General features: G+C 35.1%; 3 protein-coding genes across 3 annotated transcripts; 2 read left to right on the top strand and 1 right to left on the bottom strand.

Annotated features, from left to right (window-relative positions):
- Positions 1-152: 152 nt before the first annotated feature.
- LOC135683246 (transmembrane protein 248) lies at positions 153-7635 on the top strand. The gene is made up of 7 exons (XM_065198455.2): positions 153-558; positions 2790-3018; positions 3595-3651; positions 4793-4895; positions 5568-5754; positions 6136-6255; positions 6491-7635. Exons 1-7 carry the CDS (start codon positions 391-393, stop codon positions 6500-6502), a joined length of 876 nt encoding a protein of 291 aa, XP_065054527.2. The 5' UTR covers positions 153-390; the 3' UTR covers positions 6503-7635.
- A 2321-nt stretch (positions 7636-9956) lies between these two features.
- LOC135683244 (putative serine incorporator) lies at positions 9957-20945 on the top strand. Its single transcript, XM_065198453.2, has 7 exons — positions 9957-10272; positions 15257-15482; positions 16772-17104; positions 17844-17915; positions 18156-18413; positions 19712-19826; positions 20608-20945. The coding sequence occupies exons 1-7, from the start codon at positions 10069-10071 to the stop codon at positions 20747-20749; spliced, it is 1350 nt and encodes a 449-aa protein (XP_065054525.1). The 5' UTR covers positions 9957-10068; the 3' UTR covers positions 20750-20945.
- A 222-nt stretch (positions 20946-21167) lies between these two features.
- On the bottom strand, positions 21168-25835 carry LOC135683245 (uncharacterized). Its single transcript, XM_065198454.2, has one exon. It carries the CDS (start codon positions 25685-25687, stop codon positions 24692-24694), a length of 996 nt encoding a protein of 331 aa, XP_065054526.1. The 5' UTR covers positions 25688-25835; the 3' UTR covers positions 21168-24691.
- Positions 25836-26965: the final 1130 nt, after the last annotated feature.

Genomic DNA, 26965 nt, shown 5'->3' with positions numbered 1-26965 from the left:
TGGGGCTAACGATACCCGCAGCACTAACACTGCCCCTCCCGCCTTAATCTCTTTCAGGCGTCCCGGGGGGGGGGAGGTAAATGCCACGCTCATTTATGCCCCCTTTCCTGTTTAAAACGAAATTGCATTATGGGTACTCAATCCTATTCAACATCGATACCGAACCAAATCTGTGGTAGGAGATAGAATGAAAATTCGGCGAAAACAAATAGCTGGAGAAGATACGTGCAAAAAAGTTGACTCGATAGATCCAAAGGCCAATTGATATTCCGTCTAGAGTGTGCTGTTCGCACTAACAATTTTACAAAGAGCACTACAAACATGTTTGGTTTGTGCATTCCATGAACCTGCGTGACTTTGAAGACGCTGTGCTGTATCTTCAGTACGAGTATGTCATCACCTGAAAGGAAATCGGTTTATCGCAACTTAGTTGGATTTGTATACACAAGACCGCCATGGGTTATCTTTACCATTTTTCTTGGCGTTTTTGCATTTGGATTCTTTGCACTTGGTTACTACGTACAGCATAGCAATATTGTCGATGCAGATTCTTCAAAGGTTCATGTTGATAATTATTTTTGCTAGTTTAAAAAATACAAGGGACAGTTGTCTACAGATAACGGTAATAATTTTGCTTACCAATGACTGTAGACAACTTTACCTTGCATGATTTGACCATCATGGCCTTCTTTGATTGATTTCACAGTCATTTTTCTGCAGGTATCTGCTTGCAAAAGAAGCTGGGGGTAAGAAGATGTCTTGGAGGAAAGTTTGTAAAAAAATGAAAATGTTTTCTTCATTGTCAAAGGAAAACAGCAAAATAATTTTCTTAAATTTTAGAGGATGGAAAAGCAGTATGCAGAGTGTTGGCAATGTCACACTTGTTTTCCCACATCTAAAATGACGGAGACATGGTAGCCCTGATATGAACCCATAAATTAGATCTATTAAATTATATACTGGAGAAGCTGGCATCTTGACTTTGATTTCTGTACACCCACATATGAGGTGCCTGGGCTGCTGGCACACCCAAGATCTTATCAAAATCGACCTTACCCTGCAAACTGGGTAGAAAATATCTGCTTTCCTTTAGTACGTACTTAGGAGTCATATTTTTATGACATCTGCAAAAACTGATCAAAGTTTGAAGGTCAGAGGAAAGGTTGAACACTGGAAATTGTGAAAGTTGCCAAGCCCCATTCACTTGCAAAATAAAGCAATTAAAAGGCATGGAAAATTTCTAATACTAAGTGGAGGTAAATCTAAAAATTTAAGCAAAGTGTTCTAAAATAATATCAAGTTAAGCAAAGTAGACTTCAACTTCCTTAAAAATAGACTTCAGCTACTATATGAAGATGTTTGTTTTTGAGAGACATTTCTCTTAATGGCACCTGTTGTAATGTTGTCATCATTTTTAGCTTCATCAAAATATTCACCTTCTATGGCAAGCAATCAGCAGCATAGTGAGGGGGAGATTGCAGACACCCCCAATGCTCAGAATCTTGGTTTCTGAGAAAAGTGCAAATCTGCAATAAAATTAGTACCTCAGAGTGGGGAAAAATTGACATTCCAGTAAAATAGAAACTGAAATACTTATACACTTCAATCCTCAAAGAAACTGGATTCTAAAATGCTTGTCAGGATTTTGCAGATTTTGCTCCAAGGAGAACAGACTTAGTTTGAAACTTTTAAATACTGTCTATTATTTTTAATGTTTGCTTATAGTTTTTGAAAATCATTTTTACACATAGAGCTTTCTCACCGTACACAATTCAGAATATAAACATTTGAGGAATTGTGAAGGAAATAGACAGTTGTAGAATGAGGTCAGTCACAAAAAGCTTCGTATGACAGTTATTGTGTTTGATTAGCCAACCATTGCCACATAAAAAAGCCATAGCTTTTCCAAATGCATTTACAAAATGGGGCGTTTTCCCAATTTCTTGAGGGTGTGGCCAGCAGAAGTATTCATGGGGTAAACCCCAGAACCCCTGCTTTCACACTTTCTCATGGCCCCTCCAATCGTCCAACCCTGGCTATGACACTGCAGGCGTCGCAGAAATATGAGTAAATAAAAGCAAGTTAATAAAATACGAAAAAGGAAAAGGTTTTGGATTCTGAGCAAGAAGATCTGAGCGTTGTGTTTTACCCAACTGATAGTCTTTGAAAACTTGTCAAACAACCATTTTTCTGTCTTTTCATGCCTACCACAGAAACTGATTGTGTTAGTTAAAAGAATTCATTCGATCAATTCCTTCTAAGTGCTACATTCTAAGTTTGCTGTTTGTTGAGAAAGTCAATGAAGTAAAGCAGGAAGAGTTGTAAGAAACTGAAATGGCTTCCACACTACCAGCTACAATCAAAAGGAAAGTGTAAATACACTACTGAATCCATCAAATCAAGCATTATATAAACAAACACCTAAAGAATACAGAAATATCTTCATGTCTGTAATCCTGAAAATGTACCCCCCCCCCCACAAACCATCTGCAAACATCTGCAGAAGGGGTAAAAAACATGATATCCCCCTCAAGCAGGGTATCATAAAACTGTGAGCCATAACCTTTTAAAGTAATAGCATTGGACAGAGTACAGTTTGTATGTTTGTGAAATATTGAATTTTGTGCACAAACACTTAGATACTTAATTGAGTAAATTTGTGTTAAAAACTGATGTCTGAAATTGCCAGGATAGTTTTTATAAAGTTCTTTGATTTTGAGTCATATGCATTTTCTCTTTGAGTATTTGCTGTTATCTTCTCAATATCAACACATTTCTTATTCTTGTAGGGTTGGAATAGCCTGTACTCCAACTTGACATCGTTGGTGTTTTGCTTGAATTCCTCATCTACAGCAGACTTGCCTAGTTCTTTGACAGATGATGAATACAACCAAGACTTTGAATTCATCAATATCTCTTTGCCATTTGTGCTAAGAGTCAGGCCTTATCTTGGGTCCTTTGCAACTAACACAAGTGATTTGGTTGGGCTTTTACCAAACACATATTTCAAATTTGGTAGTAAGTCTCTTCCATTATATATAGTCAAACAGATTTTCTTTAAATAGCTGTTCTTTTAAATCAAAACTGCATTATTCTATAATTTGAATAAAATCTTAATTTTAATAAAAAGATATGGAGGAGAAAGATGTGTTTCTAACTCCAAATTTATATATATAAATTCTTCCTTTGAGCTCACCACATTTTTATAACATTTAATTTTTTATTAAAGTTGAATATGGTCTGCTTAAAATTTTCTTTACAAGTATTTTTTGTAAGGGTATGCCCCCCTCTACCAATCTTCCAAAATGCATGGCACAATCAGGCTAACAAGCTAACAACCTTTTCAGGAGGCATTTTCTGTGCTTTCCCTTGGCCTTGGTTATTGATTATTCTTTGTCAGTTGATTAGGACTCTTTCTAAAATAGTGCATTCCTCTGGGTCATGTGGTAACGTATGTTTTGAATTTTTTTTAAACATTTGCTGCCCCAAAATTAAATGTTCTCTAAAAAATCTGCCAATTGCTTATGTGTATGTAAATTTTTGGAATAACATCAGATATTGTTGTTTTCTACTGTATTGTGAATTCTCTTTAAGGGAAGTTTCAACATGAAAGTCAATTTTGGATTTCATTGGATTCCAGTTACTTATTCGGTAAAAGTATAGATATGATCAAATTTTCAATTTGCTTTCTCATGCTTTCTACATTATGCTCCTGTCACACAAACCTGTACATGCCTCTGTTTGGTCACGTTTTAATACACAATTGTTGTCTTATGATGTTTCCTTCTTTCCATCTGTATTTAGGGGTGTAAAATGTAACTTGAACTTGAGAGAGTATTTGCAATTTGTATGTTAAAAGAACGATATGTGAACAACTTGGTTGTTGTTGAAAAATGGGACAATAAGGCATGCAGCAGCCCATGCATTCTTACTATATTACCAATTCTTGGAAATCTGACGAGGCCAGATTCCATTGAAACCTGCATATAGGCCCAATCCCCCCCATTTTGCTTCTGATAGTATTGAGCACCAAATGTGTGGTGTCAATCTTCCTCAAGGGTGATTCAGGCATGCTTGAAAATGAGCTTTGATTTTGTTATCAGCAAAATGAATTTCATTTGTTTCTCATGTACTTTGTTGTGTGAAATAAGAACAGAATGATTTTTAACACTTATAGTGTCATATCTTGATTTGCCTTAATGAAACACATTGTTTTTCTTTCAATTTACTACTGCTAAATTGTTGACCTATGTCTTTTCATGTTTCTGGTTTTACTTTTGCAAACTTTGCCAAGGGCCTTATCAACACCAATTTGTCTTTAAGTGAAGATGCAACAGTTTATTGCATTTTTTATTTCTCATCTATACGAAAAGAGCCAATCTGAGATCTAAAATGCCAGGATTGAAAAGGCCTTGAAGTGTGGAATCATTTAAAAACAAATGGTTTTTATGCATTCTTCATAGAATATATTTGTCTTTATTAAGATTAAAATGCTGATAAATGTATCCTTAAGATATGGCTTCATGAAACAAAAACCTATATAGAAACTTTTTCCTGATTTTGCAAGCCTCTTATCAATGATTTGACCTCTGTAATAGGGCAGCTTACATGTAGGTTTTTAGTTGTAAAAGGCAGATTCCAATCTGTGCAAAACATCAATGTGTTTTCATTCAAGCAGGGCAGACTTTGCACTCATTTCTTACTGCTATAATGAATGATAGGAATTTTAATTTTCCACTGACTTGTTTTTAAGAACAATTTGAAATAATTTGTTTGTATTTCTCCCAAACAGGACACTGTGTTTTGGATGAAGATGAGGGTAGCACGAGGTGCCAGGAAGTCACATACCCTGCATGTGTCACAATATCCCTGCCAAGTGTTATAACACCTCTCATGTGAGTAAAATTCCCAAAGATATTGCTTTTATACAAGGGAACAATGGTTTTAAAGCACAAAAGTTTGAAGGTGATGTGACCACACCTACTAAGGAGCTCCTTTGGTTGGTATGATAAATGACCAGTGATTCTTATTTTGCACATCATTAAAAAACAAAATGACATATTGTGATAACCATGTTTTTGATTTTATTTATAAAATCGCCCCAGGTCAATTTTTCTGCCTGAAATGCAGTATTTGTTTGTTTCTGGATGTCTCAAAGGCAACTGTCATAGCTCATTCTTTTGGCTCCAAATTTCTGTTGCTGTTCAAATTATTGCATTGAGATCAAGTTTACAACAATATTGACTTCATTGAATACTAACCTACAAATCAATACCAATAATACATGTTATTATAATGAATTTTTTATTGTATGAATATGCTGGAAACTTTCAAGAAAAGCATGCATTACTTTTCCATGATTAAGGGAGAAGTTATGAAATCTGAATGTACAAAAAAAGAAATTGCAGGTTTTCCAAACTTGAAATATTTTTTGTTTATTCAGATTTCATTCTCCTTTCCTTTCATCAACTTTTCAAAAGTATGAACTCTCTTGGTTTCTCTGCAACCTAATTTTTAAGTGCTGAGAAAAGAAAAGATATATTAATCTTTTGATATTTTTTCCTTAGGAGACCAAGAAGTTGTAACAACACTATTAACTCAGCTGTTCCTTCAATAGCAGTAGCAGTTGGTAAAAAGAACATGAATGACCGTGATAAAAGGCAAGATGAGTCAGAGAAGTCAATCTGTCATGGGCAGATTGAAGTATCCCTTTCAAAAGAAAGGACATATGATTCTCAAGTGATGCTGAGCCTTGTGAGTTTTTTATTTGAGTAATAAAATGTTTCTTCGTTTTTGTGCTGTGTATAGCTTTGAGACAGCTTTATTTCTGTCACTGGACTTTTGTACTAGAACAAATTTCACATCGCTCTATGTAGTGAAAAACCAATGTTATTTGTTCTGTTGTGTATGCTTGTTGTTGTAAGGTGTTTTTGCAAGAGGCTGAGTGTTGTATATAGAACTACTAATCTTGTGAAGATGGATTTAGAACAAACTGGCTTCAAATGCTTGTAGTTTAGGGAGGCTTGTTTGGCAAAGGGGTCATCCTATTGAGACAAAGGGGTCATCCTATTGCTCATAAGAGGAAGAAAATTCATGCCACACTGAATTCGTCAATTTTATTCTTTTGTTTTGCAGGCTGAGAAGACCCGTCTTAATCTAAAACTTCAGCTAGCAAGCTACTTTCTCTTTGTCATCTTTTTGTCTTTTGTTCTTTTTGCTGCCATCAGAGGGAAACCTGTGAAACAACTAAAAAAGGTTAGCTCCATTAATTTTTTATCTGTTGTTTTAAAAGAGGTGCCATTGACACGCCAGTAGGCAAACAGGGGAAAAAATGCAAGCTGCATAGAAAGACTCTGTTTGTGGAGACAGTTCTTAAGATTAGCTGATTACTTGGTTTATGTTCTTCACATAGTTTGCACAATTATTTAACTAATGTTACTTCTTATCAATGCCTGCCAAACTGGACTTCTCAAATTTCTTCATTTTTTAGATCATCAGCTGACCTCATACTTACAATGATGGGGCTTTCCTTGGATTCATATGCCATTGCAGGCTGCTTGCTCTTTGTTTTTAACATTCCAAAAATTGAAATTTATGTTTGTGTGAGGTACACTTCAAGGCAGAAGCTGGGTGGAAGAGACTAATGATAACTTATGTTGATATGATTTCTCATAAGTAGTAATTGCCTTGTTTAATCAGTTGTTGTGGAACTTAGTAAGGTCCAGCTCGAATATGTTTTAGTTTCAGAAACTGAAGTATTTAAGTTTCATGATGCTGGAGTAATTGAGAACTCAAGTTTAATTTTTTTACATTTATTGCAACGTTTGCAACTTGCTAATCATTTATTAAATAAAACATTTTGATAGACATGATTGTCAGTTTAAACAAAAATGGCTATGAAGACTGGTGTTGCCTGTCTGAAGCCCGAGTTGTGCAACATCAAATTAATAATTATGTGGTAAAGCTACTAATTTCACTTAAAGGTATGAGGTTGTACGGAGCCCCTGAAAGTAGACTGAGGTTTTGAAAACAAAGCCTGTTCACTGCAAAAGATATTTAGTTTTTTCTCGATTTTATTACGGAATAGAATGCTCGTGTTGTTAATATATTTGTAAAACGTCTAAGGCGTAGGTTATGAAATGAAAAAGCTTAATTATGATCTCCTGATCCTTACATATGTTGTATCTAAGCTAACGGAAACAAACTTAGATTTCTTCACCCACCCTTTAAATTGCCACTCCAAAGTACACTAAAAGCTATATAATTCACCCCCTTCAGCATGTCTCTCTGATGCGAGCCCTGTGTTAGGTTGCCCGGTGTAAAATACTGCCAAATTGAAACATATTATGAGACAATTTTCATACTTGAGTTGAGTCACAAATCATTTCAATTACCTTTGATAACGATTCTTAGATATCATGTTGTTGGTGATAATGTCTAAGCTGATAATTACACTGGATTGAGAACTTTGACAACTTAGCTTTAATAAAAGCGTTATTGCTAATGTGTACGACATTTGTCTGTACGTTTTTGCAGAAACTTAGTTTAAAGACGCTTTGTATAGATGTGCAAGCACGAGGGCTAGTGAGACTTAATCGATTAAAAATGTCTTGCAATATAATTCTTGTCTCTGTCTTTTCTCGTGTTTTTTGGTGTTTCTAATATTTGCTACAATAAACTATATAATGTATCAACTAGAACTGCCTTCGTTGTCCATATTTTTATATTTTTGATCCATTAACATCCCAATCATGAATGTTGAAGGTGCTATGATAGTTAATGGAATGCTAGTAGACACAAGGACCAAACAAGTGGCTAATTTGGGGGTCGTGGAAGGATGAAAATTTCAACTTTTCGTAAGATGAAATACTCTCCTTTGATCAAATACTTTTGCTGCAGCTTCTGCAATGTTTTCTGGCTTCTCAGCAGCTTTATTACAGCAATTTATGATCAAGAGTTACGGATGTTATAGGCAAACCTAAAGATGTTGATGAAAATGTGACAACAAATCCAACTGTTATAGCAAATACCTTCAATGATTTTTTGCAAATATAAGCAAAAATGTCACACACAAAACACCTAGGACAATGAAATCACTCATGGACTATCTTGGAAGTAGCAATGAACATTCTTTTTTCATCACCCCCAGCAATTCCAATGGAAATATCTGACATGATAAGCTTGTTAAAAACTGGCAAATCTATTGGTCCTAATAGTGTCCCTACAAAGGTTTTGAAGATCCTCTCTCCCCATATATCAACTCCTCTCTCTCAGATAATTAATGAGTCCTTCCAGTCTGGTACTTTCCCTACAAAATGCAGCTCACTAATTCCTTTATTCAAAAAAGGCTGGCCACTTAACTCCTCCAATCATAGGCCAACATCTCTTTTGTCTAAATTTAGTAAAATTACTGAGAAAATTATGTATAAACGTCTTAATGATTTTTTGGAACTACACAATGTCCTGTACAGCCTTCAGTTTGGTTTTCGTGCTTGTCACTCAATAAATAATGCACTGATAAGTTTAACAGAATCAGTAAAAATTTCTTTAGACAATAAAAAGTTTGGGTGTCGCATTTTTATTGATTTACAATAGGCATTTGACACTGTTTATCATCAAATCCTTACTAAAAAACTTGAGCACTATGGTATTAGAGGGACGGCATTGTCTTGGTTTTGCTCTTATCTTAGCAACAGGGCACAGTGTGTTTCTGTTAACGGCTATAATTCCTGTAATCAAAGAGTTACATGTGGGGTCCTACATGGATCTGTTCTTGGCCCACTCCTTTTTCTCATTTATATCAATGATATTTCCAAGGCTTCATCCAAATTATATTTTTATCTTTTTGCTGATGATACCAACATTTATTATGAGTCAGGAAATTTAGAGCAACTTCAAAAGGTTGTTAACAACGAACTGAAGTATGTAAAGAAGTGGCTTGATGCAAACAAGCTTGCATTGAATGTTGCTAAAACTAGCTTTATTATTTTTCATTCACCACAAAAGCCCCTAAATGCCACTGTTGACATAATATTTGGTAAGCAACATGCGAGGAAGGCAAAATATGTTAAACTTCTCGGTCTTCTCCTTGACGAAAATATTTCTTGGAAGCATCATTTAAATGAACCTGTGGTATATTTTTTTAAGTTGAGACATCTGCTTCCCATAAATGTGTTGGTTTCCTTGTATAACTCCTTATTTGCTTTTCTCCGAATATAGAATTGTTGTTTGGGGTCTTACTTGTGACTCATAGATTAAACCGATTTTTATCCTACAAAAGAAAGATGTAAGAGCTATTGCCTTCGAAAATCGTTTTGCTCCATCTTCTCCTATTTTTACACTCTCCAACTTCTTAAGCTGCAGGATCTATTTGAATTGAAAATGTTGACTTTTGTTTACGAATCTGCAAATAAGATCTCCCCTTCTTGTTTTTATGAGTTTTTTTATTTACTTTCCAATGTTCATCAACATGGTACCAGACAGGCCTGTAAAGGTGACATTTTTCTGACGCGTAAAAGCACTGCAATGTTGCTTAAAATCTTTCAAGTATGCAGGTGCAAGATCTTGGAACGGCATCCCCACCTTGATCAAACAAGCCAATTCTGTAATTTCTTCCGTCGACAAGTTAAACTGCATTTGTTTTTCATCAACTATCAATCGTAAGATCTTTAAAGTAATATTTGACGCTTACAAACAACAGGGGGGCTTAGCATTTTCTAGCATTGAGAAGCCTTGAGAATTTTCTAGTACTAAAAGATTCTTAATTTTTTATTGAATTTCTTAAAAACTCTTATTTTTAAAAAATACCAACTTTATTTTTTTCTGATCAATACTGGGTACTATCATTTCCAAAACTGTAGGCTCTTTACTGATTTTCTTTGGCCTAGTCACAGACTATGACAGATTTCAGATATGACGTCATATCGGAAAACAGTACTTCGTATGTGCGCGCGCATCTGCAGCTAAATTGTCCTAAAGGTCGAGAAGGAAAACAGAAAGCGTAAATTTATTGTGAAACTGTGCGAAGTGCAGGAGTAAAAAGAGTGTTACCGAAGCATATCAAGAAAGATGGGTTGTGTCGCCAGCCTGGCGTGCTGCTTTACATCTGCAGCTTGCAGCTTATGCTGCAGTTGCTGTCCTTCGTGCAGAAACTCGACTGCAGCAAGAATGGGGTATTCGCTCCTTCTGTTTGTGTTCACTGTCGTATCCTGTATCATGCTTTCGCCTGGTATCGACAAGAAGCTTGCTAAAATAGACTGGTTTTGCGACAAGGTATGATCTAGCTAACTCAATCTTTTTCTTCGTATACGAAACCTTTTCCTGCAGATGAGAAGCAAAACTGCTTTTCTGTTCAAGCGTTATTAGAAAAAAAAGTCGAGGAATGATTTGGATGTCCCACTGCGGCCTATTAGCCACTCATGGAAATCAACTAATCAAATAATAAAGAAAAAATTGAAACAGGGTCATATTTTCTAGACTAATGTTAATCAGTGTTTCATATTTCTGCATGCTAAAATATATTATATATACTTCTTCAAAAATGTTTTTGAAAGGAGTAAACATTTTAGAACATAATAATAAAACCAAAAAAACTTCAATTATCAAGATGGAAAATGTAAACCAGAATCAGAATTGAAATTATCTTCGTACTCCAAAACACAAACTCCAAGTAAGACAAGATGACAATAAGGGCAAGTTAGTGACATGTAAAGCATGGATGAAAGGGAATTTTCAAATGAAGGAAAATAATTTAATCAAAGTCCTATCATCGGCCCATTTCCTGCTGATGATCATCTTCCAACTTGTACCAATAACGATATAGTTCAGGCTTTCAACTTGTACCAAAATTATGTGTTATCAGGGACAGCTTGCAATAAAAATATACTGTAACAGTTATTAGTCACCAACCAGCAGAGCATATTTCAAAAATGAGGGACAGATTATGAAAAAAATTAGCCTATAAATCAAGGGTATAGATAGCATTTACATGATTCTATAATATCTAAACATTTGAAAATGTCTAAACAATGAAAAGCATCTTATGCCTTGCAGTAACAAAATTCCTTCCGCTACTTTATGTATATGAAAAAATTTTTCTTCTGGAGGTACTAAACAGCCAACTCACCATTACCATATATTTGAACCATCTCTTTCTGTCCAAATGAAGTTGCAGACACAAACTGTCTTTTGAACAGTATAGGGTATCTTAAAATCTTCCTACTGTTACTTTTTTGTACTTTTACCTTCTGTTAATTTCTGTATTTTAAAATATTTGTAGCTGTTTTAGAGTTATTCACTCTTCAGTTTATAAAAAAATGTTGTCATACAATATAAGGGTAGTCATTTCCCCAAAACTGTGGAATTCCACAATGGTTTCAGTGCTGTGTACCATGTGGCTCTGGCCTTCTAAAGTTTATGAGGCTTGATTTTCCACATTTCATCTTGGCATGTGCTGTTGTCCTATGTGTTTCCCCTTGTTCTTTTTTCTTAATTTCTTTTTTCCTCTACATCAACATAACTTCTTCATGAAGTAGTTGATTAATTGTGTAGAAGTAGAAGTTTCCAAAGGCAGTTATTCCAAAAAGTTTGACACGAAAAACAAGATTACTTAATTTTCATGCCTCAGAATTGGCAAATACAAAAGGGTGATACTTGTGACATATGGTATTATGATAAATTGATTAAGATATTGTTTTGAAGGCTTAAGTACATTTCTTGCAAATATTAACACTATAATGGTTTCAAGTGCTCTCAAATATTTCAGCCAATCTTTGAATATTGCTATTTAAAGATTCTTGACAGCCCTGAAAAATTATATTGTTTAACAAAGGCTTGCACAGATTGTTGAGGAATTTCAACTTTTCCTATAATAAAGCTGTTTGTTAATATGTGCAAGGCATACTGACCTTTGTTAACCTTTCTATCTAATGTTACCCCTTGTTTCATTAAGAACGTTTTTCAGATAAAGTTTGATTTACACAGTATCAGATCATTTGATATTTGTCATAGTTGTGGTATTAAAGTAATAATTCTAAAGTTTTTCACATCTGTTAACATGCATCCTTCTGTTACTTTATTCTATTCCTTCCGTAACTTTAGATGCATGCTACAAACACTTTACTGGTAACTTTCTTTGTGGCTGACATTGGAATTTTGCCACTGATTTAAAAAGAAGGAGTAGCATATTTCATAAACAGTCTAACAGTGGCTATGCTGCAGCATTGAGATAAAATTTTCAATCTCCCATAAAGATTTTATTCTAGGAAATCTATCCCTCCTTCCGTTACCAAATAAATAACCTTTATCCAATTCAAATGACATTAACCTTTTTGCTTCAAAATTTGCCCACTTGTATATTTGTACCTTATGTATATTATCAAAAAGTTTTGTTGTTATTCCTTGCTTTACAGCATTTTTATGACATTAAACATCTATCAGATTCCTTCTGTTACTTCATTTAGACTTTTGAAATATCCCAAGCAGCAGAAATTCCAGCTACCCCACGTTATTAGAAGTTATTTCCCTGCTAATTCCTATAGCTATGGAAAATTACTGTTATTGGACCAATAACACTTTTTTGATGTGGAATAAATTTCCCAAATTTTATATTGGCCTTCATACGATGGTATTTACATCGTAGAAGAAAAATTTATATATCGAAAGGATGTAAAGGTCTTCAACAGCAACAAAAAAGAGGGACAGTTTTACACAATTCCAAACTATAAAGAGCTTAGACAAGAGTATGTTGCATATAGTAGTCAGTATGGATTGAAATATCAAGCTTCATCATGTAAAATCTAATTTAGCTAAAAGATTTAATCATGTTTCTTTTATGTTAAAACCTATTTTAGAACCTAGGCAAGCAATCTAGGCAGAGTGAAAATTGATAGCATCTTCATTTTAAATTTGAAAACAAACAGATGTAAATGCTCCTCCATTACGGACAAACAAAGAAAAGGTTTTCATTAACAGCCCCATAAACTCATTTAAAGGTTATGAAAAATTTGTTTTCAATCATGTTTCTTATAACACTGTAAGCAGCCCTTGGGTATGTCACCACAAAAATATTTAGTGAAAAATGTGGTAATCAGTGAGAGCCATGAACAATCCCAGGCAGGATTCAAGTTTGGGAGAGGGTAACAGTTGGAAAAATATATGCATGCTATCTGGCAGGTCTCTCCAGCTGAATACATGTATACAGATTTTGACACAAATAAATACCAAAACTGGTAAAACTGCACACATGCAGTATGTATAGTTTGTTTCAACTCCTTGCATGAGATCTTTCCAGGACTGCTGTATTTTCCAGACCAGTCACTTAAGGAAAAAGATTTGAATTTCAGGACAAGCACAAGATATAATTACTACCCAAGACAGGACCATGGTTGCCATGGAAAGAAAAGGGAAATTTTTGAATTTTGTTGCTTACAGTTTGCAGGCAAATGCACTTGTTTAACCAATTTTTACAAAAGCAATTTCCCTAATTGAACTAAAAAATTCATTTTGTTTTTGCATGCAAATTGTCTTAAAAGTACAATTTTGCTGTGTTACTTCTCAAGCCAGGTAACAAGCAGCACTAGTTGTCAATTTAGATCTTCTTTCCATCTTAGAATTCAGTTTGCATTAAAAATAAAACTGGTGCTCTTTGTGAATTTCAGTTTACGCTTCTTCTGAGAAACTGGGGAAAAATTGACACCTTTACACGAGAAATGCCTGGTTTTTTGGATTAAGTGCCAACAAGAAATCTTGAAATCATTAATGCTTATTTTTTACCTCCAAGGAAATATCATATCGTATTTTCTCTTGTATTCCTGCTTTGGGGTTATCAATTAAACCTCCTAATTTAATTCAAGATTATATGAGTGGTGGGAATATCAGAGTGGCGGAATTAATTTTTCAACATGCTTTTAGACAGCAGGCTGAAATTTTCAACATGTTTATCTGTGTTTTGGCGTGGAAACTTAACACATAAGTTGCACAAAGGGTTCACAAAAGTTGATTGGCTGAACTGTTTATTTATAATCCCCAAGGTATTTCATAAGTGGTATTTCCTTTTTGTGGCACACAAGGCAGTACATTTTGATGAAACCTATAGTGATACTGAAACAGTTCTTTAGGTGATAACGACTTATAAATATCTCTCCTGTTGCTGTTGATTTCGTATAAAGCACTCCTCTCAATGATGCTTTCAAGAAAATGCTATTTGGAGGTGTGAAAAAAGCATATTCAGTTTCTTAGGAGCTCTTTTTAAGAGTCACAGTAAAGCTGTAACTTTTGACACCCATCATCAGATGATTTGGATCCTAAATATTTACAGTATTTAGGTACATGTGATGAAGTACAGCTGTTTAAAATTTTTAGCTTGAAATTTCATTGAAACATACTAACTTAGAGAATACTCGGCTTTTCAGGCACAGTCACCAAAATAGATCATGTATTAGTCTTTGCAAAAATAAATACAAGAACCATTTTCAAAAAGTACAGCAAAAATAGCTTGAAATGCAGGCCCTGGAATGAGAGGCACTCAATCAAGCAGGAGCGCTTCCTCACTAGCCTCAGAAAACTTACAGGCTTGATTGTTTGAGCACCTAGCTGATTATTACATAATTCCTCTCAGTGATTGGTGAATTTACTTAAGATGAATTTTTAGGCAATGCTTTTAGGCGAGAAGGAGGGTTACGCTGATTGTCCAAGCAAAATGATCCAAGTGAAGAAGGAACACAGAAGAACAGATTATTTGACCTTCATAACAATAGTCTAACAGAATCAAAAAAGAGATATAAACTAGATATTAACAGATCTTTAAAACCTAAGAACTTGAAAACCTGTTTCTTTTTATTTGTTTTCCTCTTTTTTGATAACTCTGTGATAAGACATAAAGAATGAAAAATGTCTTATCAATTTATTTTTATACTTTAATTACAAAATAATCTTTCTTTACTGATCTCAGCTTTTTTTACAGTTTTAATGAAACTAGATGAGTCTTAGGGCCACCTCTCAACTCTGTCCATTGACATAATGGGTGTTGTGTAAGGTTAATTCAATTCAAATTTGTAGCATTTAGCATAAGTGAATTTAAATTCTTCTGTAGTTACATGGAAATTTTTAAAATCTTGAATTATCTTCACTTTGTGTTGAAAAGTTCAAAATGGTAGCCATTATAAAAAGGGATAAATTGTTTTATGAGAACACCAGTAGAATATGTACTGAAGAAGGATGCCACTGCTAACGTAAAGTATTCTTCTTTCTTTCACAGGCAAATGTTGATTGCCATCAAATTGTTGGCTATTTAGCTGTCTACAGAGTGATGTTTGCAGTTGCCTGCTTCTTTGTATTGTTTACACTCATTATGATTGGAGTTAAGAGCAGTAAAGATGGACGTGCTGGTGTTCAAAATGGATTTTGGGGAATAAAGCTCCTACTCATTATTGGTGGCGTGGTTGGTGCTTTTTTCATTCCTGCTGCAAACACATTTTCAACAGGTAAGTTAAGAAAAAATTTCTTGCTAATTATTAAAATCTTTTGGTTGAAGGGCATATTGCACTATTTGTTGATAATATTACAAGCAATGCAACACATTAATTAGGCACTTTACCAGTTTCTCTAAGCCTAATGATAAATACATGTTGCACAGTTTATACAAATCAAATATAAAACACAGTTGTATATAATGACATAATGGTATAGAAGTAGAATACCAATATTTAAATTAGAGTTTCTGGGCATCAGGGCATTTTCAGACTAGTTTTTCAGAATAGAGTTGTCAAGTGTTGACACCACAAAAATCTATTTTTAGAGTTTTTGAATTTTGTCCAGATGAGCACAAGCTCTGAACCCCATCAAACCTCGTCTGTTATTTGGTCTCAGTTCATAACTTGATGAACTGAGCCAAATTAACAGTAATCCCTTAGCAAACTCCAGATCTTTTATTGGCCATTGCTCACCTGATTTTTGACAAATTTAACTGATTTTGCAAAAAAGGGAGTTTTTATGGTGTTCTCTTGTATTATGTGGTCAAAATTCGAAAATTCTGAAAATAAAATTTTTTTGCAACGTCACACTTGAGAACTTTATTATTTTCAATAAAGGACCAAATTTGGAAATGTCAGTAAAAGGGTTTCTTTCCTCGTAGCAAATGTAAAACAAGCTTTGTAGATTATTGATGTACTTGTAGGTATATTTGCAAAAGAATGACAAAATGGTCCTTGAAACTACCAATTAACATGGGCCTAAAAAGAAAGAGCATCATAAATACAAGGAAACTTTGAATATCCCTGCCATCAAAAGCTTCTCTGGGGAAAAGTTGTTTGAAAATATGTTGATTAGAAGCCAATGTGGATGATGGGATAGCTTTACTTTTTTAAAAAGAGAAACCAAAACCCTTTTGAATGCTTATAGTATTTCCTTTTCATAGTTGATATATATGCTTAAAATGCAATCACTTCTAATGAACTAAGCCCTGAGCTCATAGTCAAGAAAGGTTTAGGTTATTTGCAATTAGCTTTGCAGTGGAAAGATATTTATACTTAAATGCAGCTAATGGTTTTTAAGCATATATACTGAAAATTAATAATGAATAAGGTATCTTGAAGAATCTTTTTTTCATGCAATAACTTTGCCAGCTTTAAAGCTCTGCTAAGAATTGTGTGAATATTCTGTGTAGCATGCAGATTGCAAATCTTTTGTCTATTTGGGTGTGCTAGGCCAGGCATAGCTCTCCTTAGTATGCACAAGATACATGTTTTTTACTTGTTTTGGTGATTTTTTGCAGCCTGGATGTACATTGGTCTCATTGGTGGATTCTTGTTCATCATTATCCAGCTTGTACTTCTGATTGACTTTGCTCATGCTTGGAATGAAACCTGGGTTGAAAACATGGAGGAGAGTGACTCAAAATGCTGGCAGGTCCTTTTACTGGGCAGCACATTCATCATGTATGCAGCCACAATTACGGGCATAGCACTGCTCTTTGTGTTTTTCACAAAAGCAAGTGACAGTAGCTGTGCTACGCAGAAATTTGTCATCAGCTTCCATTTGATTTTATGCATCATTGTTTCTATATTAGCAATTCTTCCCCAAGTCCAGGAGAGACAGCCAAGATCAGGTTTGCATTTTATCTATGTAACAATATTAAGGCTTTTATTAAGACCTAAGAAATTACCAAGACTTATTTATATCTAGTTTTCAGGAAACATGGCGATTAGAATTTGTATTGTTTAGCAGTTAGAATTTTTATTTCATTAGCCAACTATTTTGAAGTCATAAATACCAGGGTGTAAAAGGATCTTAGTTTTCTAGCATTTTTCTGTTTTCTTTTTAAGGCATAATAATAAATTTTTCTTAGCTTCGTGCTTGTTGAGGATAAATGTTCTAAAGAATATTATGGTTTAATAAAAAGCTATTTCAAAGAATTTTGGTATTTGCCAGTTTACGCTTCTATGAAATATATTAAACGGAAGAAATTTGATGTACCGTCTATTATAGTAAAAATTTTTATAAAGGAAGGACTTTTTAATGAGCGAAAGGTGCAAAGAAATGTTTCCTTAGGATGGACATGGCAGTAAAGCAGGCATCCACGTGCATCAATTGTTGTAAAATCTTACAGTTAAAAGAGGACTGAGGAAATCGACCGTTATTATGTATCAGAAAGGAAATGACGACACGTCAAGTTGAAGTTTCAGGAATGACTCTTTTATCTTGAGTTCCGTTATAGACTTGAGAAATAGAAAATTATAATGAGAGACAAGGTAGCTCCAGGTTGATTGTCGCTAAGATTTTACCAGCAAACTTTGATTGCTCTTGTTTTCTCTTTGCTTGATATGCATTCATTTATTTTTTCAAAGGTTTATTGCAAGCTTCAGTGATATCGCTTTACACTACGTACCTTGCTTGGAGTGCCCTGTCATACCAACCAGGTAAGCAATTGATTTTTGTTTCAAGCTCGTATCTAACTCAATTTTATACAACTTTAAAGTGAAAAATTGTAAAGATTGATAATTAGTTTAATTTTGTACATAATTGGCATGTCTTCTACATTTTTAACAATGCATTTTGTGAGTTTTGCCTGTTCTGGGTAACCTTGCTTTGCGATTGTGTTTTGAAATGAAGATAATTTGCTGAAGAAACTATAAAGAATCGATTTCTGATTTCTCAAGGCACATGCAACTCTATCCGTGGCGAAATTCTGGCAGCATCCGGTAGTATATCGCCAAACTTCGATGCCCAGTCAATCATTGGCCTTATAATCACCTTCATTGTTGTCATGTTTTCTTGCATTCGAACAACAAGCTCATCTCAAATCGGAAAACTTGGGCTTAGTGGAGGAGCTTCTTCCGCAGCAACGGAATCCACGATTTTGTCCGACTCAAAAACAAGTACATCGAAGGAAGACAATCTCGAAGAAGCTGGTTCTGGTAGGTATCCTTTACACCATTCCATAGTATTTCACCCGTGTATTATGTTATTTTCAATGTCGTTCGTAGTTTAAGCTTTGTTAAAAAAAATATTTATAATTTTTTATAATACTATGACCTGCAGCTTGTTAATCTGATGATTTTTTTTATTTATCTGGAGTTTTACCTTTCTGTTATTTCACAAGCATGAATGATGATTTAAACTGACTTTAAGCTCCCAACGTCCCCTTTTCAAACAAATTTTTTATTTTCTGTAAATAAAAGAATTTGATAAAAATATTGATGTTGAATTTTTTCCCAAAATCAAAAACTTGTTAAAATATTAATTTTGAATTTATGGCTGCCTCAAGGCAGAACTTTTGATCATAATGAATTGGCATAGTCACTGAACGTTAGCTAATGAATTGTAAAACATCAACAATTTAGGATTTTTCAATAAATAATTGTCATAAATATTTTCATAAGGAAATTTATATGGAAAGTTCTCGCAAATCTCAAATCAATTTTTGTTTTGCTATAAAGAAGGAATAGAAATGGTTGAAGCAGTTATTTATGGTTATCAGATTTTAAAATGAATAATTTCTGCCTATATGTCTTGAAAAAGTTGACGAATCCCAAGGAATTTGTATCAAGTATACATTTTCTTAAAACGTGATGACGCCAGATCACTATAGTGCGCTTTATAAAAACCCTTTATGAGGTAGGAAAAGGCCGAATGAGTTTTGGAATTTTACTGGGAGTAAAATAAAATAATAATACATATAATATAAAAATGGATGATATTAGTAATTTAATAATGATATAAGGAATCTTTATACAGGATGAGAATTTTCACCATGTATCCTGTAGAGGAAAAGAGAAATTTAAAAACCTTTAAAAACTCAGCGAAAAACCTAGCAGAAATGACAATGATAATTTCAAGTTCCGAACAAGTAAACATTTGATGTGTTTAATTGATTTATAAAAATAAACAAATAAATGAGTAATGTGTGCTGATGTGTACCCTGGGTGCCAGAGCCTCAGAGAGTCAAAGGATGAAGAACGGGGGAAGAAATTGCGAAGGAGAATGGATGAATTCCTCTTCCATTCTCCTCCGCATTTCCTTTCCTCCGTTCTTCATCCTTTGACTCTCTGAGGCTCTGGCACCCAGGGTAGCTGATGTGCTGCTCTTTGTTGTTACGAAATCACGAGTCAGTTCACTAAAATTCTCTTTTTTTATCATCGATATTAGTTAAAGCATTAAACAGTTGTTTTTTAGTGGAAAACCGGTTCTGTTGACTTTCATTGTTGAATTCCAGGGCAACGTGTCTACGATGACGAAGATAATACAGTGTCCTACAGCTATTCCTTCTTCCATTTCATGATGTTTCTTGCTACCCTTTATATCATGATGACCATAACTAACTGGTACAAGTAAGTGATCTTCGCAGCTTTTATTCTCTGTAGTTCTTGAAGCTGGAGCAATGCACCAGTCAGACAATTCTTTGGGCCAGTTGAATTGATTTACCATTATACAATTTATAGTTTCAATTATATATTTGTGAATATATTTTTATTGAATTGATGCTATTGCACCATTTCATACTCGAAAACACGCAAAGTATCCCGATCGACTTTGGTATTTTAGATTTGGCCCTCCTCTTTGAGTATACATTAAAATAAAAACCCCTAGGCCCTCATCAGTTGCCCGCTACTAATGAAGCTTCCAGTTCGTTTCTCTCTTTTTCGCCAAAGATATAACGTGTGTTGATATTGTATAGGAAATGTAATATAAATCCAAATAGTAATGTTTAATGCGAAATCTTGTGAGCCCCAAAATATCTTTGCTTTTTAATGACCTAGATTCGTAATTTTTGAATTTTCAAATTGATTCAGTCCTTTCGGAAATCTTTTCAACAACCTGTTTGTCATAGTTTCTTTCGCCAGTTTGCTTTGATCAAGTTACACGCGCTCGGCTAAATCTCACTTTTTTTGTTTTAGCTTTTTTTCAAAAATATTTTGTTTCCTTTTTGTTTGTTCTTACCAAATTTTTAGTTATTTTATTCTGGTATTTCATCATTGCATTTTATATCATAATTTTGCGAAGCTATTTCAATTGCCTCGTTCAATCTTTCCAAAGGACTCATTATATTTTGCTTTACAATTTTTCTTTGTGTGCATATCTTTCATCTCCCTTGAACATTTCAATTTGAAGGCCAAGTGGCGCCAGTCTGAAGAATCTCAGCAGTTCGGTCGCTGCATTTTGGGTGAAGATCAGCTCGAGTTGGATTTGCTTCCTGCTGTACGCATGGACCTTGCTCGCCCCAGCCTTCTTTCCAGATAGAGATTTCGACTGAGAAAACCTAAACAGTGGTACTTCATGTACAGCGGCACTTCTTGTATAACTTTCTTCTCTTTTTTTAATACAGTTGTCATTAAACTTTGAAGTTTTTTCTATTAGAATCGTATCCACATGGGCTGGAGCTAGTGACAATGACTATCGTATTGTATTCCATTGTAGAATTTATATAATTTATGCATTGCTTGAACTTTCGTGATTGTGTATTTTATTGATTTGTATTATAATTCTACCCTCGTAAACCAGACGTAATATTTCAATATTATTATATGTAGACGCAATCGTTGGTACATTTCTGCAGTCTTTCAAGTGCTGGTCCAGTCCAGTGCGCCGTTTAGTTTACCCAATGGATTATAAAGGACGATGTCAAGCCTAATATTGTTACTGTTGTTGTTTTGCGATGTTCGCGATGTGATAATTTTTACCTAATTCGCTCTATAAACAAATTGATCAGTGTAGACCAGCAAAGGCAAAGCGCTGGGAATAGACGTGGATGCATATATTCATTTATTTTTGTCAGTGATCTCGTAGATCTGAAATACTAGATCTCGCTAGCGTCAGTTCATCAATCCGAACGCCAATCACTTCAAACAGAAACGCCACTTCTCGTAAGTATTTAAAAATAGTTTGCAGCCTTAATCAATGAATCGTGGTGAAGAACGTAACACGTAAACGTAGGAATAACATTTGCACAGAAGCATTAAGTGTTTATCGAATTTCATAATTTTTGGATGGCTGCTAACAGAGTCTGGATTAAAAGTTTGTACAGGAGCAATAAATCATACGAAAATTTGCAAGATCAAACATACGAAAGATAGCTGAACAAACATTGAACAAGAGTGGTCGAAAGCGTGGGCGTGACTAGAATGATGGGAAATTAGGGTGTGATATCTGGTTTGAGAGGGCAAAACGTGTTTTGTAATGTGCGGTTATGTTCCCTAATTTGTGCCTTAATGGCACTTTAATGGCACTTGAAATAATAGTCTTGTCAGCAGGCCAAAGACATATTTCTTCATCCAAACAGTGTATTTCAAATGTTTTTTTTGTTTTCAAATTGGCTTTGAAAAAAGCAAACATTTTGAGTCATACTAAAGATTTTCGTCTGGCACTTTTCAGAGTATAAATGTTTAGATAGAACAAGTAGCAAGTACCTATATTATCAGAACATAGATCGAAAACTCTACGCCAGGAAATATATTTACCCAGTTGTTGATCGAAATAGGCCGAAAAAGATCAGATCATAAAACAAAGGAAAATCAACCTCATCAAAAAATTAACTCATAGGGACTTGACCAACAAGTTCTTCCTGGAGAACGGCTATCCAGAGGATGTCTTTGTTACTTACATTCAAGGAAAATCGCAAGCTTTTCGGCCTAAGTAGAATTTGCTCCTTAAAATAGTGCAGGAGATTAGTGCAGAAACAAAGCGAGATTGTGCAAATTTCGATACAAGCACTAAAAGTTCATCAAACACTAAGTTTGATACGCTGAGCAACATGTGATATAGACCCAAATCATTTCTTGCCCCCTAAGATAAATTTTTAGAAAGGGGTACTCTGGCCAGACCCCTAATACTACCAGTGGCCATAAACAAAGAACGCCATGTCCTGGAAAGTTGAAATTCACAGTATGAAGGCAGTTTGATACGCTAAACAACACGTGATATGGACCAAAATCATATCTTTCCCCTTGAGTTCTATTTTTAGACAGGCGCACTCTGATTGTTCCAAAGCGAAAAGGGTTTTCAATGGGATGCGGAGAATCTTTGTTTGGGGTTACCTTGCGCACCCCACCCCAAGAAGGTGTATCTTCGTGACAATATATAACAAATATAGAATTTAAATGATTGTCAAGAATGAATTTTTCTTGGTTACTACAGGGGGAGCAAAAATTTCATTAATGTCAACCTCGGTTACAAACCAAAACACTTTCAAGGCCCCTTGTTAAATAAGCGCAACAGAGATCGCGTTGAGCAAAATAAAGAGAGCAACCATAACAAAGCCAAAAAACGATTGAATAGCTTTGGAAGAAAACATTGAATTTTTAAAAGAAACTTTTGAAAAAACCGGCGGCCAAAGAAGGTGGAAATAAAATGTACCTCCTCCCCCGTAGAAACGCCACTGGGTTGCGTTTCTACCAGCCAAAAGAGTTCCTTTATCTGTGATTTCATGTGCCAGTGTGATTTTGGCTACATAGGACGCACAACCCAAATATTGAGAAATAGAATAAAACACTATGTCTCTTCCAACATTAGAAACTAAACCCTTCGCCAAAGAGAACAGCCACCTCCGTTTTGCAGATTAAAGACAACAAGTAAAACATGCTATACCGCAATCTGGTAGCATTTACTGGAAAAGCTAATTTGTGCAAAAAACTAAAATGGCAACATGTTTCGGATTATTGGCAAAGCAAGATCTCTGTTCCATCTAGCAGTTCTGGAATTTATCTACACAAACACGAAAACCCTGCTTTTGTTTAGACAATAGGTGTTCGTGTTCACCTTAGGACTCCATTGGTAACATTTTCAATGTGCAAGCAAAACTGATTGGGCAACCTGAAGAGTAATGTGCTTGCATTTCTGACTGGGCTATTTCAATCCACAACTGAGTATTTATACTTCCTAGCATAGAGTTTTCAATCTATGTTTTTTTATACTTTCAAGTTTTAGCTTTAAGATCTGTACCACCAAAAGGCTGTTTTCTTGCTTTTGCCAACCCCAATCTACACAGCCCTTCTCTAATCCTGGAACATAGATGCCTGTTCTGTGTCACTTGATGAAAGTGTTGGCCCAGATGGCCTACAGAACATAAGCAGGTACACCTGACTTCAGTGGCAACAAAGATAACACAACTATTGGAAATTTTCACTCTTCTATTATACCCATAAATATTGAAAAGTATTACAACAAAATACTGGACATTTCTTAAACATTCTTAAACAAAATAATAATTCATGGAAATTAGAAAAGTGTCTCCTCTGTAGTACCTTGTTATTTGTTCTTTTATTGATAATTTACAGAACAAACCAAGTTGTAAAAAGTGGTGAAACTTTCCTGTTACAAAAATTTGTTACATTCACCTTCTGTTCAAGTTGTCTAAAAACTGCAAGATGTTTGTTGCATTTTTAGAGATGTACTGGAAAGAATGGCAGCTTACATTAAGAGCCTTCAAGAGGTCATTAATGTTTTAGGAAAGAATTATCGCCATATCAAACAAAAGACAAGAAAAGACCAGTTAGATGGCAGGTCAGACATAAGGGAATATCTAGACAGGCAATTGTACAGGAGTGGATAATGGTGTTACTACCAAACATAAAAAACTAACTAATTAGCTAACTAGCTGGAGTGTGAGTAGGTTCAAGGCAAGTAAACATAAAACTGGATACTATGTTAAGAAATAATGGCATATTTTGGAATGAAAAACAAAACAATTTCTAAGAACATTTTAGCCGTTAATGAAAAAATTGAAAGCTTTTCATAGCTCAATTATTTTAGTTAACTTAATGTATGTTATTCAATGAACCAATTTCTTGTTTAAAGGGCTTTTGCAAGCACAAAGTTTTTCTCTGCAAACTGCAGATACAGGGAAATCAAATGATTTAATGATTCTTAACTTTCATCACCAATACAATCACAATAATTTTCCAAGTTACCCTGCATAATACCCTCTATGGGATATTGCTAATGCCAGATGTCCTCTTTTATTCCCGCTCAGTAAAGTTGAGATAGGCCTGCTCTCTACTACTGGCTCCCTATTTGATTAAATTGTTAGCACATGATCTCTTATCTTTTTCAGCTGTTTTACTTGAATGGATACAGCCAACCAGCAGGTCAATGTAATATTGAACAGCCATGCAAAGTTAGCGCGATTATAAAGGTACCCAACCGAAAAGAAGCAGATAAAATATTTTACTGAATGAATATTTAATGTGTTTACTCAACATTAGTACTTGTTAGATGCATTTTGTGTTGATTCGCGCAACAATCCGGCACTTTTTATAGCAGTATATTGGTCAGGTATCTCCATTAAGGCATTCAAAGCAAACGCAATGCCAGGGTTCTTTGCCTTTTTAGTGACACGGTGATAATCAACAAACTGGAAGTTATCGAATTTCCGTTTGGGCAGCTTCTCGTCGTACTCTGCCATTTGATCCCATGGTCCATCTCCAACACCTACAACAACAATTGACAGAGGATACGTCGATGCCTCGACAATAGCTTCCCTCGTTTCCATGTCTTGCTTGTCAATAACTTGTCCGTCCGCAATAACAAGCAAAATATGATACTCCATATTTTGCCTTGTTATTTCAATAGCTTTTCTAATAATGGGTGCAAAACTTGTCGGACCACTCAATTCTACCCTTTGCACAACCTCGTTGTAGAGTGACAATACTCCTTCAAAGCCTTTACAAGGCATTCCATCTTCGTCCAAAGGAAATACTGATAGGTCCTTAGTTATTTTATCACCAAATCCAAACGCAGGGATTAGATTGTCGCTGTCAAACGAACTGAGTGTTTCACCCATTGCTGTAATTACTCTTTGATACGGGTTTAAACGCTTGCTATTTTTGTAAAGATGGTGCAACGACTTGTGTTCAAACGTTTTTCTTCCTTGCCATTCGTTGCTTGCCGTAAAGTCTATTCCGATTACCAAGCCACAACTTTGCAGCCCAGCGTTTTTAATTGCCTTGGATATTTCTTCATAGCTATCAAATCGGTCCCCGATCGCCTCGAAATTCAAATTTTTATCTGTAATGGAATTGCCAATTAACTTTGCTAACTCTTTCCATAACGCTGTTTTGTGATATTTTTCTGCTAATTCCATTTGCTTGTTGATTCCTTTGTTTTGGTCCAAAAGCCATTTAATCAGAGGTCGGCAAACAATCAACAAACCAGCCAATATGCAGATTAAGGTGAAAAATACCACTAAAGCTTCCATTTTAACTAATATGAAATAAGCGTAGAAAATAAAATTCGTGGTGAGTCAGAGTCACCATAGCCAAATCAATAATAATGAGCAAAGAATGTGCTACGACTGAGTGACCAAAAGCGTGTCCTGCTGTACATAGTTTTATAAGAAACAAAAGCCTTTTCTTCAACGGTATTAATTATTCAACAGGAAGGCTCGCTTTGTTTAACAAAGGACAAAAGCTATTGAAAGATACATCCAAGAACAAAAACCCACTTCCGGGTGGGAAGTGTCTTCTCATGACCATGGTGTTTTTCAAGTGTGAGTTTATGTGTCAGTGCTTTTTGCAGTGGCAGTCTGGCCCACTGGCCAACCAGCCTCCTTCAAAATCTAGTAAAAAAGGGACCCATCTTTGCCGAAAAATGGCCCTATCTTGGGAGAAAGGGCCCCATTTTAGGAATTTAAGGCAAGGACCGAGATATAGGGGGGGGGCTGGGGGGGCCCTGGCCCCCCAAAATTTTAGTGCCATAAGTAAAACATTTTTGTATTACTATTTAGTACTTTGAGATCATTTTTTACCCCCTATCCAAGCAGGTCCTCCTTCTCTGACACTTTAAAGGTAATGTGTCCATATAAAAGGACTCAAGCCACCCATCAAAATAGCAGCTTGCGATTGGTTAGTATTCTTGCGATGGAAAACTGCTCACATGAAAAGCTAACTTCGCAGCAGGATAGATAAACAGAACGACCGTAATGGCAGGGGTGATGACATGAAAAATCACATGTTTCTAAAACCCCCGCAGAGTCGCTTGCTTAAGCTGGACACATTACCTTTAAAGTCTGCAGGATAATTTTCAACACGTATTACTTGGCCCTGCATAAACCAAAGTTTTTATTTACCGTATTTTGGCGGGAAATCACTTCCCTTTCCAATTCGTTGCCTAAATGGCCACCACGTCAAAGTTAGTGAAAGGAACTTTGAACTATTTTTTCGAAAAGCAGCGAGAAAGAACTGCTGTTTCCAGCAAGTTATCAAATAATCAAGATAACAATGGACTGAACGAATCCAGTAAGAATCAGAGACATGGGAATATTATTGCAGTTTCTGCACGCAAAAGCGTCTTACGCCTTGGCCCAGTGAACAAGGAAAGTGAGAAAAATCATACTTGAGTAATTGAGTTGATGGTTACATGCAAGGAAAATCAAAACATAACGATAATCTCTCCTTTCAGGAAATAGGAGAACGAGCGAATCAACCAGGCACAGATTAGGTTTTCCCAAAATGTAACATTGCAGGTCGCCAAAGGT

This window comes from Rhopilema esculentum, chromosome 7, assembly GCF_057945365.1.
Source record: "Rhopilema esculentum isolate cy_ngs chromosome 7, ASM5794536v1, whole genome shotgun sequence".
NCBI lineage: Eukaryota > Metazoa > Cnidaria > Scyphozoa > Rhizostomeae > Rhizostomatidae > Rhopilema > Rhopilema esculentum.
This window is presented reverse-complemented; position numbering and strand designations above follow the sequence as displayed.

Excerpts from the sequence above, each read along its gene's own strand:
- LOC135683244 (XM_065198453.2), top strand. The coding sequence starts at position 10,069 with ATGGGTTGTGTCGCCAGCCTGGCGTGCTGCTTTACATCTGCAGCTTGC. Across the intron at positions 15,483-16,771 it reads TGCAAACACATTTTCAACAG|CCTGGATGTACATTGGTCTC; the intron begins GTAAGTTAAGAA and ends GATTTTTTGCAG. Across the intron at positions 19,827-20,607 it reads ACCATAACTAACTGGTACAA|GCCAAGTGGCGCCAGTCTGA; the intron begins GTAAGTGATCTT and ends TTCAATTTGAAG.
- LOC135683246 (XM_065198455.2), top strand. The coding sequence starts at position 391 with ATGTCATCACCTGAAAGGAAATCGGTTTATCGCAACTTAGTTGGATTT. Across the intron at positions 3,652-4,792 it reads GGATTCCAGTTACTTATTCG|GACACTGTGTTTTGGATGAA; the intron begins GTAAAAGTATAG and ends TCTCCCAAACAG. Across the intron at positions 4,896-5,567 it reads AGTGTTATAACACCTCTCAT|GAGACCAAGAAGTTGTAACA; the intron begins GTGAGTAAAATT and ends TTTTTTCCTTAG.
- LOC135683245 (XM_065198454.2), bottom strand. The coding sequence starts at position 25,687 with ATGGAAGCTTTAGTGGTATTTTTCACCTTAATCTGCATATTGGCTGGT.